At 36.4% G+C, this 17,921-nt stretch overlaps 1 protein-coding gene across 1 annotated transcript; it reads right to left on the bottom strand.

The window, feature by feature from the left end:
- Positions 1-6,482: 6,482 nt before the first annotated feature.
- Positions 6,483-7,479, bottom strand: LOC149900031 (carbonyl reductase [NADPH] 1-like). The gene has a single exon (XM_090113269.1). It carries the CDS (start codon positions 7,466-7,468, stop codon positions 6,590-6,592), a length of 879 nt encoding a protein of 292 aa, XP_089969395.1. The 5' UTR covers positions 7,469-7,479; the 3' UTR covers positions 6,483-6,589.
- Between the last annotated feature and the right edge of the window lie 10,442 nt (positions 7,480-17,921).

Raw genomic sequence — 17,921 nt, 5'->3', positions numbered from 1 at the left:
AGAGAGCGACACTACTGCGCCACCTCATGCGGGAACAACGAGTAGACGTCGTCCTCCTAAACGAGACGCACCTGGGCGCGCCTGACAAACTCAGCGTGTCTGGCTACGTCTCGTACAGACAGGACGAATGCTCCCCGTATGGGCGTAAGTACCGCGGACTTGCGATCCTTATCCGCAAGTCCATCCCTCACACCCCACTCCCCGCTTTCACATCCCAATCCTTTTCCGCGCTCGGCATCGAGGCGGAGTTTCCGGTGGGCAGGCTGCGAATGTATGCTGTATACAGGCCGCCCGGGGGGAGAGTTGACACGAACGAGGTGAAACGTCTTTTCGCCTCGAGCGTGCCGACGATCGCCGCGGGTGACTGGAACAGTAAGCATTCACACTGGCTATCCCGCCTCGATTGTTGCAACGGCAAAGCCCTTTATAACATTATCGATTATAACGACATTGTTATAGAGGGCCCTTCCGAACCTACTCATTATCCTCGTACAGACTCCCACCAAGCGGACGTCATCGACTTTACGATTCACAATGTGATCCGCCAGTCGATGACGCAAACTGTTATTGTGGACGATCTCGGCTCAGACCACCTGCCGGTATTGGTCGAGATCACCGCAAACAGTTCCGCGCTTGCCCCATCCTACTCCCGCCGCTGTGTTAATTGGGAGTTATTTGCGAATACGCTTGAGCGCTCTACGCCCTCACGCGCGGTTTCAAGCGCCGAGGACGTGGAGATATTCGCAAATGACTTGCATGATGCACTCAAGTCCGCTCTTGTCCAAGCCACGACTCTTAAACCGTCCACGTCCATACTCCCCCCCATTCCTTCTCATATCAAAGCCCTTATCCAGAGGAAGCGAGCTCTGCGACGGCAGTGGCAGCATTCGCGCTGCCCCACCCTCAAGCGGCAACTTGCTCGTTTGCGTGAGCAAGTTAGCGATGCGCTTGAGGCGAACAGGATCGAGGGCTGGCACCGTGCGATCGACTCGGCCGCCGAGGACTGGCCCTCGCTCCACAACCTCTGTCGCAGGCTTAAATCTTCAACCGCCCCCGCGCGCCCACTCACCGATTCCGCGGGTAATTATATATACGCCCCTCAGGGTCGCGCTGACTTGTTCGCCGAACATCTGGCACAAGTTTTTCAGCCGAACCCCCTGACGCCGTCGAGCGCCGCCCACGCAGCGGTGGTGAACGAACACCTATCAGGTTTTCTAGCATCACCGATACCGCCCGCTGAGGAAGTATTCTTCACCTCCCCGTCCGCCGTCCGCCGTGCGATTTCGCGTACAAAGTTGCGCAAAGCGCCCGGTGAGGACGGCGTGACGAACGAATCCCTCCGCCACCTCCCCCGTAAAACAGTCGCGGCTTTGTCGCGGCTGTTTAACGGTATATTACGCGCCGGTCATTTCCCTTCAGTGTGGAAAACCGGTCGCGTAATAATGATCCCGAAACCCGGCAAGAATGCCTCCTTAGCGGGCAGTTATCGACCCATCACCTTGTTGAGCACAGTCTCCAAGGTGTTCGAGTCACTACTGCTGCCTATGCTGCGTCCGTACGTGTCGCCGCGCGCTGAGCAATTCGGCTTTCGCTCGGCACACAGTACCACCCTTCAGATATCTAGAGTATTGCACCATGTTAGCTCCGCCTTGAACAGGAATGAGAGAGCGGTCGCAATATTTCTAGATATTGAAAAGGCTTTCGACCGCGTCTGGCACGAGGGTCTTATATATAAGATCCTTACCACTACCCAGTGCCCCGCGCGGCTCGTGAGGATATTGCACTCCTTCCTCACAGACCGCTCCTTTCACGTTTCCGTGTCCCCCGCCATTTCCCGTAACCACTCTGTGCAGGCGGGTGTCCCGCAGGGCAGCTGTTTATCGCCCGCGCTTTACTCCGCCTACACAGATGACTTCCCTTCCCCTGCGCCAAACTCTAATCAAATCCTCGCGCTATATGCCGACGATGTAGCTTTAATCGCCGCATCGTTGAATACAACGCATGCGATGATTAAGGCGCAACGCTGGCTTGATGAGTTGCCTGCGTATTTCGAGCGCTGGCGGATATCTGTCAACGCGCGAAAGACACAGGTAATTCGGTTCGGTGGTTTGACTCCCTCCCACCAACTCACTTTGGCTGGTGAGCAGATCCCATGGTCCGATACTGTCCTTTACCTAGGTGTAACTATTGATTGCCGGCTTCGCTTTAACAGCCACGTGAAGCAGGTAATCAACAAGTGCAAAGCCGCCCACGCAATACTTCGTCCGGTGCTATACTCCGAACTCCCGCTACGTATAAAGGTAAGCGTTTACAAAACCTACCTACGGCCGCTCCTCACGTACGCCGCGCCCGCCTGGTATGTGTATGTGTGTGAAAGCCTGCGCCGCAGAATGCGTGCGCGGCAGTCACTCGCATTACGCGCTATCGTCGGTGCGCCGAGGTATGTGAGAAACGAGCTAATACGTAGCGATCTCGGTGTAGAAACGCTGGATGAGTTTATCCTTCGTCTCTCCCAAAATATGTTCTCGCGGGCGGACGCCTCCTCTCATTCCCATCTCCGAGAGATTGCTCCGCACCGCGCCATTCCCGGGTCGCGTCGTCCAAATCCGCGCGATCTACTACCACCCCCCTCTCCTAAGGCGAACACGCCGTCCTCACCACCGGCATTGCAAACAATGCCGGCGCCACATACCGCGCTTCCAGCGCCACCTACCGCCCACGCACTTTGTGCGCCCCTCACTATTCCCTCCTACCAAATCCACTCCCACGCGCAAATAGCGCAATCCCAAATAACGCCCCCACCCCCGCAAGCCCCGCCTGCGACGGCGCTCTCTATCGCGCCGTCTGTCGCCTCACCCTGCATAACTCCTTCACAGTCGGTACACAACGTACCCAGCCACTCCTACGCCTATCCCCACGCGCAATTGGCGCCTCCCACCACACCCATTGGTTTTATGTCGCTCCCGTCCCCGTCCGTCCCCGGCCTAAAAAGTTCTGGCCGGGCTCGAAAAAGAACAAGGTCGGTTGAGTCATTGGAAACATCCAAAAGGTTCAAACAGTCGGGCACAGTCTCCTATACTGTGCCCCAATCGACAAATAATTTTGTTCCCAAACAGGGCGATTCGTCCTCCCATTAACCCGCCCGTATTAGCGGGCGGCGCCATACACCTGCTGCAGAGGACGAATCGTCCTGAACAGCATCCCCCACGCAGCCTCCTAACGGAGGCCGCGTGTGTGAAGACCCTTGCTGCTGCATAATACACACCACTCCGCACAGTCAAGAGCTCATCACTTGAGCAACAGCAAGAAGCAAGAAGTCTCATGGTCAACAGTCGTCGCTCAGTGTACCTACTACTATTGTATATAGTAATAAGAAGCTATTGTACGTCGTTATTAAGAAGAAATTGTACGTCGTTATTATCAAGAAATTGTACATCGTTATTAAGAAGAAATACAGTCCACTGAATTAAGAAAAGGCGGGTTTTATTATATCCCCAATTGGCCCCCCACAAATATTGTGTTGATAGAGTGGTAGAGTTTTCATTAATTGAATAAATAAATAAATAAATAAATCGTTTATTTCACTTAAAACATTTAACAAATTAGAGCGACCCAGGCTCCTAAGATAGTAAGAACTGTTTTTCAGGAGCCTGAATATATTTTAATTTGCATAAAATATATACCTACTTACCCATTTTTACACAAAAAACAATAAAGTTATAATACTAAATTGTTAAAAATGCTATGCATCATCGAACTTGATCCCGTATCTAAAAACAAAATATTTAGGCCGTACCAAATGTACGGCCTAAATATTTTGTTCAATATTTAGGCCGTACATTTGGTACGGCCTAAGCAGTTTCAAATAAACATTATTAAAATCGGTTCGCTGTATAAAAATGAGGCATTACCTCCGTTTTATTCATTCGTTTCGAAATTATTTTCGTGAATGTAAATTAAAATGTAGAAGATGGCACATTAATCAACGCTTTGTTGAAATACAAGTTGACGTGAAATAATGTTTTTTGAAAAAGGTCTGTCTTGTAGTGTTGGGGGTAATGGCGGTTTTTATTTACAAACGACTTCAAAAAAGGAGCTTCTCAATTCGACTGTATTTCTTTTGGGATTTTTGACTGGATGAACCGATTTTGATAATTATTTTTTTTAAAGCTACTGCCTTTCGGTTGGCCCTATTTAAATTACAGTTTAGATAATTTGTAGACGGTTGAGTTTTTTGTTTAAAAATAATTATAGTTTGGATTATTTCATTAGGTTGATCTCAAATTTAAACATGCAAGAAGCATACCAATATAATTGAAGTTTTATCATGTGCTCAATTCTCTATTAAGCTAAATGTCGTTTAAGAAATTTTTGAATGATTTGGGATTTGGATACGATATAGCGATCTGTAATTAATATTTGAATAATCAATTTAATAAAATAAATTGAAGTTATTTTTTTTTTCATCAATTTGATGTCATCTTTTATAATATAAAAATGAATCCCAAAATGTGTTGGTAAGCGCATAACTTGAGAACGGCTGAACCGATTTCGTTAATTCTTTTTTAATTATATTCCTTGAAGTACGAGGATGGTTCTTACGTAGAGAAAACGTTAATATGTACCACGGGCGAAGCCGGGGCGGACTGCCAGTTTTAAATATATTAAAAAAGTACTTTCTTTCAGTTATTTTTAGTAGTAGTAGTAACATAAAAATACTTCTAAATTTAGGTATATATTTACTCCAACTATCATATTTGCATAAGAGTACTTGCAAACAGGAACAGAGTATTTATCTTGTATTTACATAAGTAAGTATGTTATATAATATGCGTCAGAGAGCTGCATTATTTGTGTTCAATAAAAGTGAAAAAATAGCGAAGAAATATATAGGTACTTACCTACATTTCATTTTACAAAAACATCTTATTATATCTAGCTAGTGACCCACCCCGGCTTCGTACTGCCAATGCGGATTGAACATATAAAACTTACTCTTGAACCACTCTATCTATTGAAAGCCGCATCAAAATCTGTTGCGTAGTTTTAAAGAGCGAAGCATACATAGGGATAGAAAGACAGCAAGCAGGACTTCGCTTTAACTAAGTAATAAGTATGTAGAATTGTAGAGCTATTTACTTATGTTGTTTAAGTAAAAAAGACTGAAGCTTGGGAATGAAACAAAAATAAACACGACTTCAATTTCACAAACTTACATCTGGCTTTAAATAAACAAAACAAGAAACGTTAATTATAAAATAGTGTGCGGAACCACAAGCCAAGTTTTAGCAAGTACGTCGGGAAATAGCAAAATCTTTACCTCAAAGTTTCAATCAAATACCCCTGTACGTATTTTGACCTACTTCCTTCGCTATATTCGTGAGTTGTAATAAAATTTGTGAGTCAAAGTTTGTACAAATGCAATGTAGTTGTTGGCTCTTAATACAATAGACTTTAATCGAATTTGCCTGCATCAAGAGTTTTTTTGTAACGTTGACTCAAGAAGCTTTTGTTCCGAGTGAAATTTGATTAAGTATTTTGTGTTGGTGAAATTCACAAATGTTGTAAGGAATTTAAGGCAAATGTTGGCTGACAAACTCTTAACATTTTCGCAGTTTTTACCCTTACAGATTTAATTTCATAGAAGTGAGGTTGATGTAAAACTATATGTTTTCACACACACAAGAACAAAAACTGTTAGCCTATTTTAGTCTCAATTAAATTTTGGCCATCTTACCATAACTATGTGTAATGTTTGGATTAGATAGCAGTGCAAAAAAACATTGATATCGTTGCAACCGTTCCAGAGATACAGCGCTACAGATAAAAAAAATACATACAGCTTATCAATGCATTACTATCTTCATATAGAAGTTGTAATAAGGCACTAATGCCTATGAAATCATAATACGATTCCAAATTGTTAAGTCAAAATATGTAGTACATAAGATACCTCGTACGAAAAGATAACTTCTAACTACAAATCCAATACAATTGTCGCTTCAAGCGCTTCCGAATTTTATACGTTCAAACCGAACTCAAGCGCTGAATCGACTGCAAAAATACCACAGTTGACATTCCAATTATTATCAAGTCTGGATACGATGTTATTCCTTTATTTTCTGTGGAAATGAGAGGAACTCAAGAAATAATTGGTTCGATACTGAATAGATATTGATCTGTTTCTTTTTTTTTGTTAATGTTCTAGAGATTGCATTGTTAAGTGCAGCCGCTGGTAAAGTCATTTTATAGGTTTTTTACGGCTGCCACATTTTAGTTCGAAGGCAAAAATGGTTTTTCATAAGTAATCACTTGTTTATACATTTTTATATACTTTAAATGTTATTCGTTGTTAACTAGAGAAATAAATATTATAAACAACAAATAATGCCGTGAATTAATGTATATGAATACACGTTAGAAAAAATAAAAGACGTTTTAATTACTTATTTGTGTATTTTGTAAGTAATAATAAAAAAATATGCTCATAAAATACGACACATATATTTCTTAGAAATACTGATACATTTCATAATAAGATTTGCCTGAATAACATGAAATCTGAATCTATACATCCTCCAGCTAGGAATCATGCCGACATCCTCTTAAGAAATTCCTTAACAATGTCAGGATCAGCGTAATCAAACTTCAAATTAATATCTGTCCACTCCTTTTCTGTCTTATCAAACCAAATGTATTTTCCCTTGACATTCTCATCTGCGTCCAAAGCCAAATAAACTGGAGCTTCACTTGCCTCCTCAGGTGTTAACATACCGGTGTCCTTCGTCATTGATGTAACAACAAACCCTGGATGTATGGAGTTGATGCAAATTCCTCTGCCTATATTCCTTTGTTGAATTCTCGTGTACGCACTCAGAGCTATCTTCGATACAACGTACGGATACAAGATTGTAATATTAAAGTCCTCAGTATTGAACGTACCATTTTTAACGCTATCCAGGAACCAATTAGTAAAACCTTTCACATCGTCCAGCGTCGCATCTTCGCTACTTAACTTTTTGATCCAGAATGAATTTTTTAGTTGAGATAAATGACCACAATCACTTGAAACGTTAATCACACGCGCATTATCATTTAACATAGGAAACAAATACTCTTCTATAATGAGAATGCTGTTAAAATTGACATTGATCACGTTGTACGCATCCTCGTACTTTGTGTTGAATTCGCTGATGACCGCTGCGTTGTTTATGAGTATATCTATGCCGTTATGGTTCTTTTTTATGTGATCAGCGAACGCTTGGACGCTTTTTTTATCTGTGACTTCGAGTTGATGGAATATCGGGTTGAACCCTTCGTTTTTTAGGCTGTTTACCGCGTCCGTTCCTCGCTTCACATCTCGGGCGGTTAGGTAGACGGTTTTTACACCGCGTCTACATAATTCCTTGACTATCGCAAAACCAATCCCCTTGTTAGCACCAGTAACGATGGCCACTTTATCAAGCATGTCTACGGTTCAACGTCACGCGGAAGACTGAGTTCTATATTGTTCTTTTAGCTTTAATGTAGTTTTAATTTTATCTATTGATATGCAGATATTATCTGACATTCGTGCTTGACATTGAATAATTTAAGTAATTGCCTTGAGTTTGTTTTTATGTTGGTTTTTATCTTTATGAACGTGAAGTGTGTACTTTGATATAAAATTTACATGCATCAATGATGATATTTTATCTGACGGCGTTTGCATTTTTTCTAGATAATACTAATTAAATAAATTGTATTGAACAAGACTAATTGGTGATGTTGATGCTTGATTAATAATTAACATAAATAATTGCATTTCCCATCAACTGTTTGTGTTTAAATTAACATGAATTGTAATTACATTTAATATGGAGCTGACAGGTACAGGTAATATAGGTTAAATAGATATCTAGAATCAATGACTTAATTAAGCTGTGTAACTCCAAGACGATTTAGGTAAAGTTGTGTATTTAGTGTCTATTAATTTTAAGATACCTACCTTCTGTATACCTGTTTTGCTTATTTCTAGCTTATTTATATTTATTTACAATTGAATTTTGCTGCGTCGTTCAACCTTTAACCTTTATATATTTTATAGGATTTAGAATTTAGATACATCATTCGTTTTATTTATATTCAATTTTATTTAATTCACCTAATGCACAAACTATGAACTATATTATGCATGCTAATGTCTGTCGTCTTGTTTTTGTATTAAACTATGTCGCATTGTAATTTGAACGTTACCACAAATAAATTAAAGATCAAATTAGGAATTCAATGCACAATTACTACCTGATCGGTCACTGAGGATTAGCAAAAAAGGAGCTATTTATTTGTAAATTCTCAAGGTCTGTTTTGAACTTACTATGTTTAGAGTTAAAGAGAATTTCAAGGACTTCTTGTTTGTTTTAGGTAAACAAAATAAAAGTTATGAAATTATGAGTCCTGCAGGTTTCTTTTAACTCTATCAGAGAATGATATAATAGTAGCTTGATCCATAAAGATAAAATAGGATAATATAGTCATTATGCAATCCAGACAATGATATCTGATATGATAGAATAATTTTTTGTATGTATGTTTAATACATCCTTCCTCACCAACTATTGTGTTTGCTTGCTCTACAATAAAAAGAAAACATGTTGAATCATTTACTGTTTATTTATTAATTTCTTATTTAAGTAATGATTTTTGGAAGCATTCATCAATAAGTGCCAAGTGGTTACATAATTGATTTTTTAATACTATTACTTACGTATAGATAATAATATGTACATATATTGTGATTCATTCATTCAAGTAAATAAGACTAACATTCCATGCTGAGTAGATATTTAGCGAAAGGTGGATAAATTACTCGCCTCCATTAAGCCTTCCATATGAGCCCTAGTCACGGAAGAACCGAATAAAATGATACAAACGACCCATTGAATCTACTACAATCACGGTATATGTTGATTTGAACATCTTATTACTTTAAAGGATTGGCAATCGTAAGCTATGCAGCCTTGTATTGCTCTTATTAACAAAGGATAATGGTAATGAATAGTAACTAATCATCACGTAAGAATTTAAAATCGCAGATACCTCGTTGTATTCCATTTTCTTTCTGTTTTTTCCTTTTTTTATTCCAATTATGAAGTCCAGCCATATCCTACCCGTCAAGGCATATGGAATTTAAAAAATTCCTTGTAATAAAAGCTTCTTTAATTTATAAATAATGAATTGCTTCATTTATTCAAATGTAATTTTAGAATGACAACGTGACAATTAATAAGTTTAATGATCAAAAATTATTTCTAAGTTAATAATGAGTATAAAATTTACTAATATTAGAGTACCATACAAACTCACCCAACAATTTAATTCATTTAAATTGGTAAAAGCATGCAATTTTAAGGAGATTTTCCGCAAAATCTCCAGAATGGTTTAAATAAGTGTTTCAAAATACTTTTTAAAAGTGAATAATTTTTCCTCCGTCGCTTCGCTTTTGCCTTATCATGAAGAAACAATTTATCTCTCTCAAGACCGAATTAAATTTAGAAATTAGGAAAAAATTACAAGTCTTATTTTTTGTTATTAATCTACAGTAAATTGTAAACCTTTCTTTAGAAAACCTTGTAGTAAATGTTTTGTTGGACATTAAATTTAAACGTTTCTTCATCATCATTCTTGTCGTTTAAGAACCACAAGCATCATAATCTATATAATATATAAAACTCAAAGGTGACTGATATAGTGATCTATCAACGCACAGCCCAAACCACTGGACGTATCGGGCTGAAATTTGGCATGCAGGTAGATGTTAGGACGTAGGCATCCGCTAAGAAAGGATTTCCCGAAATTCTTGCGGGAACGGGGAAAAATGGGGATGCACGTACAAAGTCGTGGGCGGAGGCTAGTTATGATGTAAATATTATGTAAAATTTAAAGGTAAAATTGACTTTTTTAAAGCACTCATTTGTCTATTACTTTTTAATATTTTTAAGACGTAACCACCCAGCTAGCAAGCATGTGCATATGTTTACGTTGCAACATGTATTACATACACCCTGTTTTGTTTATAATTTACTAGCTTACCGCCCGCGGCTTCGCCCGCTTTGTCTAAAACCTAATAAATTATATACTAAAACCTTCCCCTTGAATCACTCGTTCTATTAAAAAAACCGCATCAAAATCCGTTCCGTAGTTTTAAAGATTTAAGCATACATAGGGACATAGGGACAGCGACTTTGTTTTATACTATGTAGTGATGAAGAAGTACTTCCAAGTTTTCATTCAAAACAAAATCGCGTTAATAATTGATGGCGCACACGTAACATGTATCCAATTTAAACATAAATCAGTATAACATAAAAGACCAGCATGATTACATCAACTTTCATCCTTCGGGAGATCCCAAACTTACCTTATCGGGATCGCTGTGAACATTCGGTTTTACCCTCGGAGGAGGTTTTATAAGGCAAATCTGAATTTTATTCGGGTCACTATGAGGATCAGTCAAAATTTGATACCTTTTGATCCTTAGTCTTGTGGGTACTTCCTATAATACCTAGTAGCCCTTTTTATGGTAAATTTATCTTTTTGTTTTCAGCGAAAATTGTATATAGACCGGGAGATACTGACACAAAATTTCGAGTCATTTGTAACAGGATGGCGGTTCTACAGGGGTCTTAGTAAGCAATGACAAAAAGAAAAACGATGGCGTGAACGCTGGTACCGGCGGCTTAGTCGCGTGGGCGTTAGTCGAACTCGTCGGAAAATAGCGAAAGTCAAACGATTTGTAACAGTATGGCACTTATTTTTCCTGTAAGTTTGAGGATCAACAAATATAAATACAAAATTTCAAAGATCTAAGTGTTGGAAATCCTCACTTATATAAATTAAGTTTTCAAGTATAACAGCACTTTTTCCCCCTACTAGAAGTATGGCAAATATAATAATGGTCACATTTTATCAAATACTCTCCAAAAATCCAAATGCAATACTGGTACAAAAAGTTTGGCGAAATAAAAATTTTTTGCAGATTTTCGGCGGTATGGCGACCATTTGGAATCGTCTGAAAAGTATGGCATGGCGATTTTCGTAAATGGCTGCACGACGATAGTTACCTGTGCAAAAGTTAGCCTGGTACAAATGGTTGAATGATTGTTTTATTTAAATCAACACATTCGCGTCGGTATGGCGGGCTGTAAGCCACACCGGAAAAGTATGGCATGACACTACCGCCTACTACTTTTTTATGGGCTATCGGTAAATTCTAAAATTTTTGTGTTACAAATCGTTTGACTTTCGCTATTTTTCCGACGAGTTCGACAAACGCCCACGCGACTAAGACACCGGTACCAGCGTTCACACCATCATTTTTCTTTTTGTCATTGCGTACTAAGACCCCTGTAGAACCGCCATCCTTGTTACAAATGACTCGAAATTTTGTGTCAGTATCTCCCGGTCTAATAGGATTGTAGATCCAGGTATGATACTATCTGACAGGAAACAGAATGCTAAAGAAAATCAAACCCACACATAAAAAAAATTATAATTGCCAAACTGGAGTCCTATTTTCTCACAATCCGAACAAAACCAAATAGCTTCACTAGTCAACACGTTATTTTGCATAATCCGACACATAATATTTGTTATTATTACGCTATTTAAGCATTTAATCCAACATTATGCTGATATGATACAGATGGTAATTTTCGTAATATACGAAAATATACGTAAATACTGGGATCATATGTAATTCATTATGGGAGTGCAGCGAAATTAAATGGATTTCGACTTATCCGTGTATATTATTAACGAGATATTAATATTTGGTTTGTAATAAATATTTAGTTCGTCGAAATTATTTTAATGCGAAATGGACTCGATATATTTTTGTTTAAATAGTGCAATTACTACTATATATTATTTAAATTTTATGTTTGTGAAAACAAGAGAAGATTGAAGAAGAGTGTTTAAATCTCTTGTTGCATTCAGAGCTATAATATTAGGCATTATTATCTATACCTACTTCTATTAATATAAAGCTAAAGAGTTTGCTTATTTAAATCTCAGGAACTACTGATCCGATTTGAAAAATTCTTTCGGTGTTAGATAGCCCATTTATCGAGGAAGGCTATAAGCTATATATCATCACACTAAGACCAATAGGAGCCGAGCAATGCGGGTAAAACCGCGAGGCACAGCTAGTTACTTATAAAGCGTTCATAGTTTCACAAAGTTATGCCTTTGTTGATTAGTTTAATATGTAATAACTTAGTAGACTCCCGTGTGATAGGTAAGTTTTAAATGAGGTTAATTTCGTCATAGTATAAACAAAATATGTAGGTATTATGATCGATAAAGGATCAAGCGTCAAACGTAGATATTTAACAATTCGGTATTTATTCTACTATTTTGAAGTATAATTTCTATTTTCTTATTATACATTTCAAATATACCTACATGTTATAAGTGTATAAATTTGTTAATTTTAATTTAATTTGGAGGAAAAAAATACTCCTTTTTACGGGACCCTCTACATTCTTCAATGTAATGACATGATTAAAACATTGATTAAGGACCGACAAATAGATGTAATAGGGTCTTTTTGGTTATTTCACGAGTAAAATTAGGCTTTTTTGAAAAGGGTTTACGAGTAATTGGTGAGCCAAATGAAAAGGTTGCCTTTAAAATCTCACAAATTCGCCAAAAGGCCCTTCTAATAAGACACGCGAAATCTCGGGAGCTTCTCTGAATTTTTCTAATAAAAACAAGAATGCGAATTCCGATGTTTTACGAAGATACTTTATTTTCTGAGAAAAAAATAACAAATACGCTTCCGTGCAATTACGCTATTTTATTGCTAAAGGCGCTATCTTTTATTATTTCTTTTAACTTGAAGTAATGTTACAATTTGCTGGTCTTTTTAGAAAGATAAAACGATTTGGCAGAAGTCTCAAATCTTTGAACTTTTCACTTTTACAACCTACTATTAGACTAGAGTAGATAATTTTTGAAACAAAAAAAAATCGCAGTCGGATGAAACCCATTATAAAAGGAAGGGAATATGATAAAAATGTAAGGAAAAATAAATTACGGTCAATCCAAGTTCGGGAAGCGGGAGGGGGGAGCTTTTAAGAGAAAAAAATGGTTTCTCTCGATTTCCGACAAAACTACAAGTCCTATAGAAAAAAGTTCAATGGCAAAGTTGTAGGTAATTAAAAGTTCTACAACTTTTGTATTCACAATTTTTTCACATAACCTAAAAATTTAGGTGAAAAATTCAAAAAACCAAGTTTTTGGTCTTTTATTTCTATCTACTTCAAAATTTATTTTTTTTCTACGAAATATGGTGGAAACTTACTTTATTATGTCCCAAATACACTGTAATTTATTTGATTGAAAATATTTATTTTTTCGCCTTATTTTGAATGAATACCAAAAAAACAACCTAATTTTCAATCGAAAAGTCACCCGTCAAAATATCAGCTTTTTTCAAAAACTTGGGGTGCCTTTTATTCATTGAAATCTCTACTTTCATATGGTGTAAAAAAAATAAACACCACCATAGTAAATGTTCTCAGGAAATGCATACAAACAGTCTGAAAATTAGCTTTTACTAAATCAGGCACACTTCTCGAACTACCTGAAATGTTTTTATCGACATCATTTTGCTTTTGAATATGCTGTAAAATATTAAACTTAGAACAGATAATTATTTTTCTTTTGAAATATTACCGAAAAGCCGATACAAGAGAAGATATAGAGTTCAAGAAGTGTGCCTGATTTAGTTAAAGCTCATTATCACACTGTTTGTATGCATTTCCTGAGAACATTTACTACAGTGGTGTTTATTTTTTTTTACACCATATGAAAGCAGAGATTTCAATGAATAAAAGGCACCCCAAGTTTGTGATAAAAGCTGATATTTTGACGGGTGACTTTTCGATTGAAAAATAGGTTGTTTTTTCGGTATTAATTCAAAATAAGGCGAAAAAATAAATATTTTCAATCAAATAAATTATAGTGTATTTGGGACATAATAAAGTAAGTTTCCACCAAATTTAGTAGAAAAAAAATAAATTTTGAAGTAGATAGAAATAAAAGACCAAAAACTTGGTTTTTTGAATTTTTCACCTAAATTTTTAGGTTATGTGAAAAAATTGTGAATACAAAAGTTGTAGAACTTTTAATTACCTACAACTTTGGCATTGAACTTTTTTCTATACGACTTGTAGTTTTGTCGGAAATCGAGAGAAACCATTTTTTTCTCTTAAAAGCTCCCCCCTCTCGCTTCCCGAACTCGGATTGACCGTAATTTATTTTTCCTTACATTTTTATCATATTCCCCTCCTTTTCTAATGGGTTTCATCCGACTGCGATTTTTTTTATCTTTTCATTATTTTCAAAGGCTTCTACCCCAGTATATATGGCACTATGCTATACCAGTTCATATTATATCCTTTTCGTTATTTCGTTACAACTTGCAGTTCTGATCAGCAATATTTTTATCTGCGTAAATTTGAATTTGTTTCTTTTAGTTCATATGATTAAAAAATAAAATATGTATAATATAAAAAGCACATTACTTTTGTAACGTAGAATCGTTATAAATAAATCTTCTCTCAAATAAGAATATATTCACTATTTTCTACACTGCAATTTAAACACTTCATTCATTAGCAACCATTTATTGCGCTTCCAAGAAGTGTACTTATTCAATAAATTATACATTTTGCAAATGCTATTAATGTGAAGAGAGGCACAAGTTGTTTGCACACCAACAAAACTAAATTTAAAATAAATTTCTAATTTCATTTATTTTTCCAGTGTTATAACAAATAATATGTTAATTTCTATTTGACACTACTATTCTCTATCCAGACTGAGGTTATTATTTGCTTCAATAACCCGAATCTCAGGGAAGTTTATTGCCCAACTACACGCAAACAAAAGGAAGAATAATGTGTCTGTCTTGTATGTTTTTACTTAAACTATTAATGATGAAAAATTAATAATAATAAAATATTAATTACCACAGTACCTACACAGCCACTAAAGAAAATACAAAATAAAATTTTAAAGAAAAACTTCTTTAGGCGCGTTGAGAGTAAAATTTCAAGGTCACGTCATGGTAAAACCGTCATGTCTTGGAGCTAGGCGACGATTTTGGTATCTTTGACTTTTCCAAAGAAGTTTCACTTCTGACACGTGTGCCAAGCACACACGTCACGCTTTATATAAATAGATATATTTTTCACTGTTATTCTACCCAATTGTTGATCTAAACGTGTTGATATTCTCATTAAATTCAGCTTTACGAAGACTGGCTTATTGCGGGAAAGCCTCGTAAGTCATCTAATAGCGTCTTTGATGTTTTCATTGATTTCTAAGTATTTTATTATTAAAGCTCCGATGTTGAAACGTATTTAAGAGCTGCGAAAGGTCTGTCTAAGTCTTTGCGTTTTGCAGAAAATAACTTTGGAGATTAATCTCTTTATATGAACAATGAAAGTATATAGTTAATACGTTGCGTAATAAATATAATTTATATCATGTAATTATAATACTTAACTACAGCTATTTACTAAAATATATTGTAAGGTGTTATTGTAAGTTTTATTTTCAGTTTAGAGAGCATGGGTTACCTGAAAATCAGGTAAATAATAAAAAATATTAGGTAGAGTCCTTTTTTTACTGATATCGCAACCACTGAACCAAGGAGCTTCCAACCTAATGAATAAAAACAATGAAGGCTTTAATAAAGACTTATTAGTTTAAAGACATAAATACTTTCCTTGCCTTCGTGATATTGTTTCGTATTTTAACTCTTGCAGCAAAATATATACGTCCCTATCATGCAATTCAGGTGGACTTTGTACCTAGCACCAGAAAGGACAATAAAAATAATTATTATACGTATAATTGTTAAAATTAATAATCATGGAGGACAGACAATAAGTTCAGTTTCTACAGAAAATTATATACAAAGAAAAAGGCAATATAAAACGTTGTATTTATTACACTAATTATAAACTACGCTGAATTGTACCGAATTTGGCTGAAATTCGGTTCTGATAGATTATGAACTGCATCTACGTAAAGGATACTCTGTCAGGACACAATACAAGCGAATCCACGAGATACATACCTTTATCTTATGTAACAGATTTTTTATTTAGGTATACACAATTAAAATTAAATATCAATTACGTAAAATACAATATTTGCGCAACTTATATTACAGGCGTTTAATTTTTAATTTCGTTTAATGTCTGTTCATAAAATAACATTAAAAAGGGTATATTTAAATTCATTATTATAAGTATATTGAATTCTTTCCTACACACAGCTTCATAATAGCTACGTAAAATTGGAACTAAGTACATAAAACCATAATTCACAAGTCCTTCGAATTTGTCCGCTAAAAACACAAGCTAGGCAACCTCAAGCCAAATACTCGGTTCTACAAAGGGACCATGGCAACCCTACCAAATTGTAAAGTATCCGTGACAAACAACCCGCATCGAGTATTGTTTCTATTACGTTTCTCCAATTTTCCGAGCTTCGGCCAAAGGGACAAATATGGGTCGACTTTTCACTATTGTTAGCACGTATAAATGGACCGGATTTCGGTTTTAAAATATGTGAATTTCAATGTTGAGACGAGCTTTTGGGTGTAATTTTATATTTAAATTATTATAATGTTTTATCCATCTAGAATAGCTTAGAATTATTTTTAACAGTATGCGTCATTATTATAATACATACATGTTTCTACATCTAGGTTCTAACATTACACAATATTTATAATTCAATATTTTACATCAATGAAGTCCTAAATCGTCCGACCCAAAATCTTATATATAAAAATGAATCGCAAAATGTGTTGGTAAGCGCATAACTCGAGAACGGCTAAACCGATTTCGATAATTCTTTTTTTATTATATTCCTTGAAGTACGAGGATGGTTCTTACGTAGAGAAAACGTAAATATGTACCACGGGCGAAGCCGGGGCGGACCGCTAGTAATCAATAAAATTATTCGTCCAGGAATAATTAATTTTAGGAAAAACTAATACGTTTGCTCATAGAAAGAACTTAAGTCTTCCAAATTAAATTTATAACACATGAAATTCTTATCTTCCCCTGGGAATGAAGAAATCCTTACTTCATGACTCTTAAAGTTTGTTGCCTATAAAATGAATTATGTCTTATTTTGCTTATAAGAAATCGCTTTTCAAATTTATTTGAAAGTCTTAACTTAAAGAACAAGACAATATAATAATTAGGTCAGTATATGTTTGTATCCCCAGCAGATTTAATATCAAAATTCATCGTCGGAACACGAATAAAGCAAATCATTGTTAAATAAAGACGTATCATTCAATCTTATCATTTATTACGATAAACTACAATGTTACGATGTTAAGTACACTTATTTAAGATAAGTAGATAGATACAGAGTGACAGATCAAAGAAGTCTTAGATAGGGCATTTATCTTATACGTAACTAGCGACCCGCCCCGGCTTCGCACGGGTGCAATGCTGATACTAAATACACTACAGAAAAACTGTGAACGTTGTATATAAAAACATAGCGGCCCGCTCCGACTTCGTATAGATAGCCTGGCGGCCGGCCGGTACCGCCGCAAACGCTACGTCCCGCGATTTTTAAATCTGTAATATCTTCGAAAATATTCACTTAAATCATACGGTGTAAAGGGCCATATAGATCTATATTAAACGAACAATGTATTCAAGGTATTTAATTGGTTAAGGATTAATGCTGTATTGGTTAAAATCGCATCGAAAATTAGCCATTATTTTTCGTAAAAAGTAAATGACAAAAAAATGTTATTGTGGGTTATCCATAAGAGATAGACATATACCATCGCGGACTTTTCTATAGACCTTTTCAATGTGTATAATACTTAGTAC

This window comes from Colias eurytheme, chromosome 19, assembly GCF_061535395.1.
Source record: "Colias eurytheme isolate Ceu_HAF_F1 chromosome 19, ilColEury1 Martin Lab GWU primary, whole genome shotgun sequence".
Taxonomy (NCBI): domain Eukaryota; kingdom Metazoa; phylum Arthropoda; class Insecta; order Lepidoptera; family Pieridae; genus Colias; species Colias eurytheme.
The sequence above is the reverse complement of the archived record's forward strand: the minus strand, read 5'-3'. Positions and strand labels throughout refer to the sequence as shown.

What these genes read in the sequence shown, in the direction of transcription:
- LOC149900031 (XM_090113269.1), bottom strand. Translation starts at nt 7,468, where the DNA reads ATGCTTGATAAAGTGGCCATCGTTACTGGTGCTAACAAGGGGATTGGT.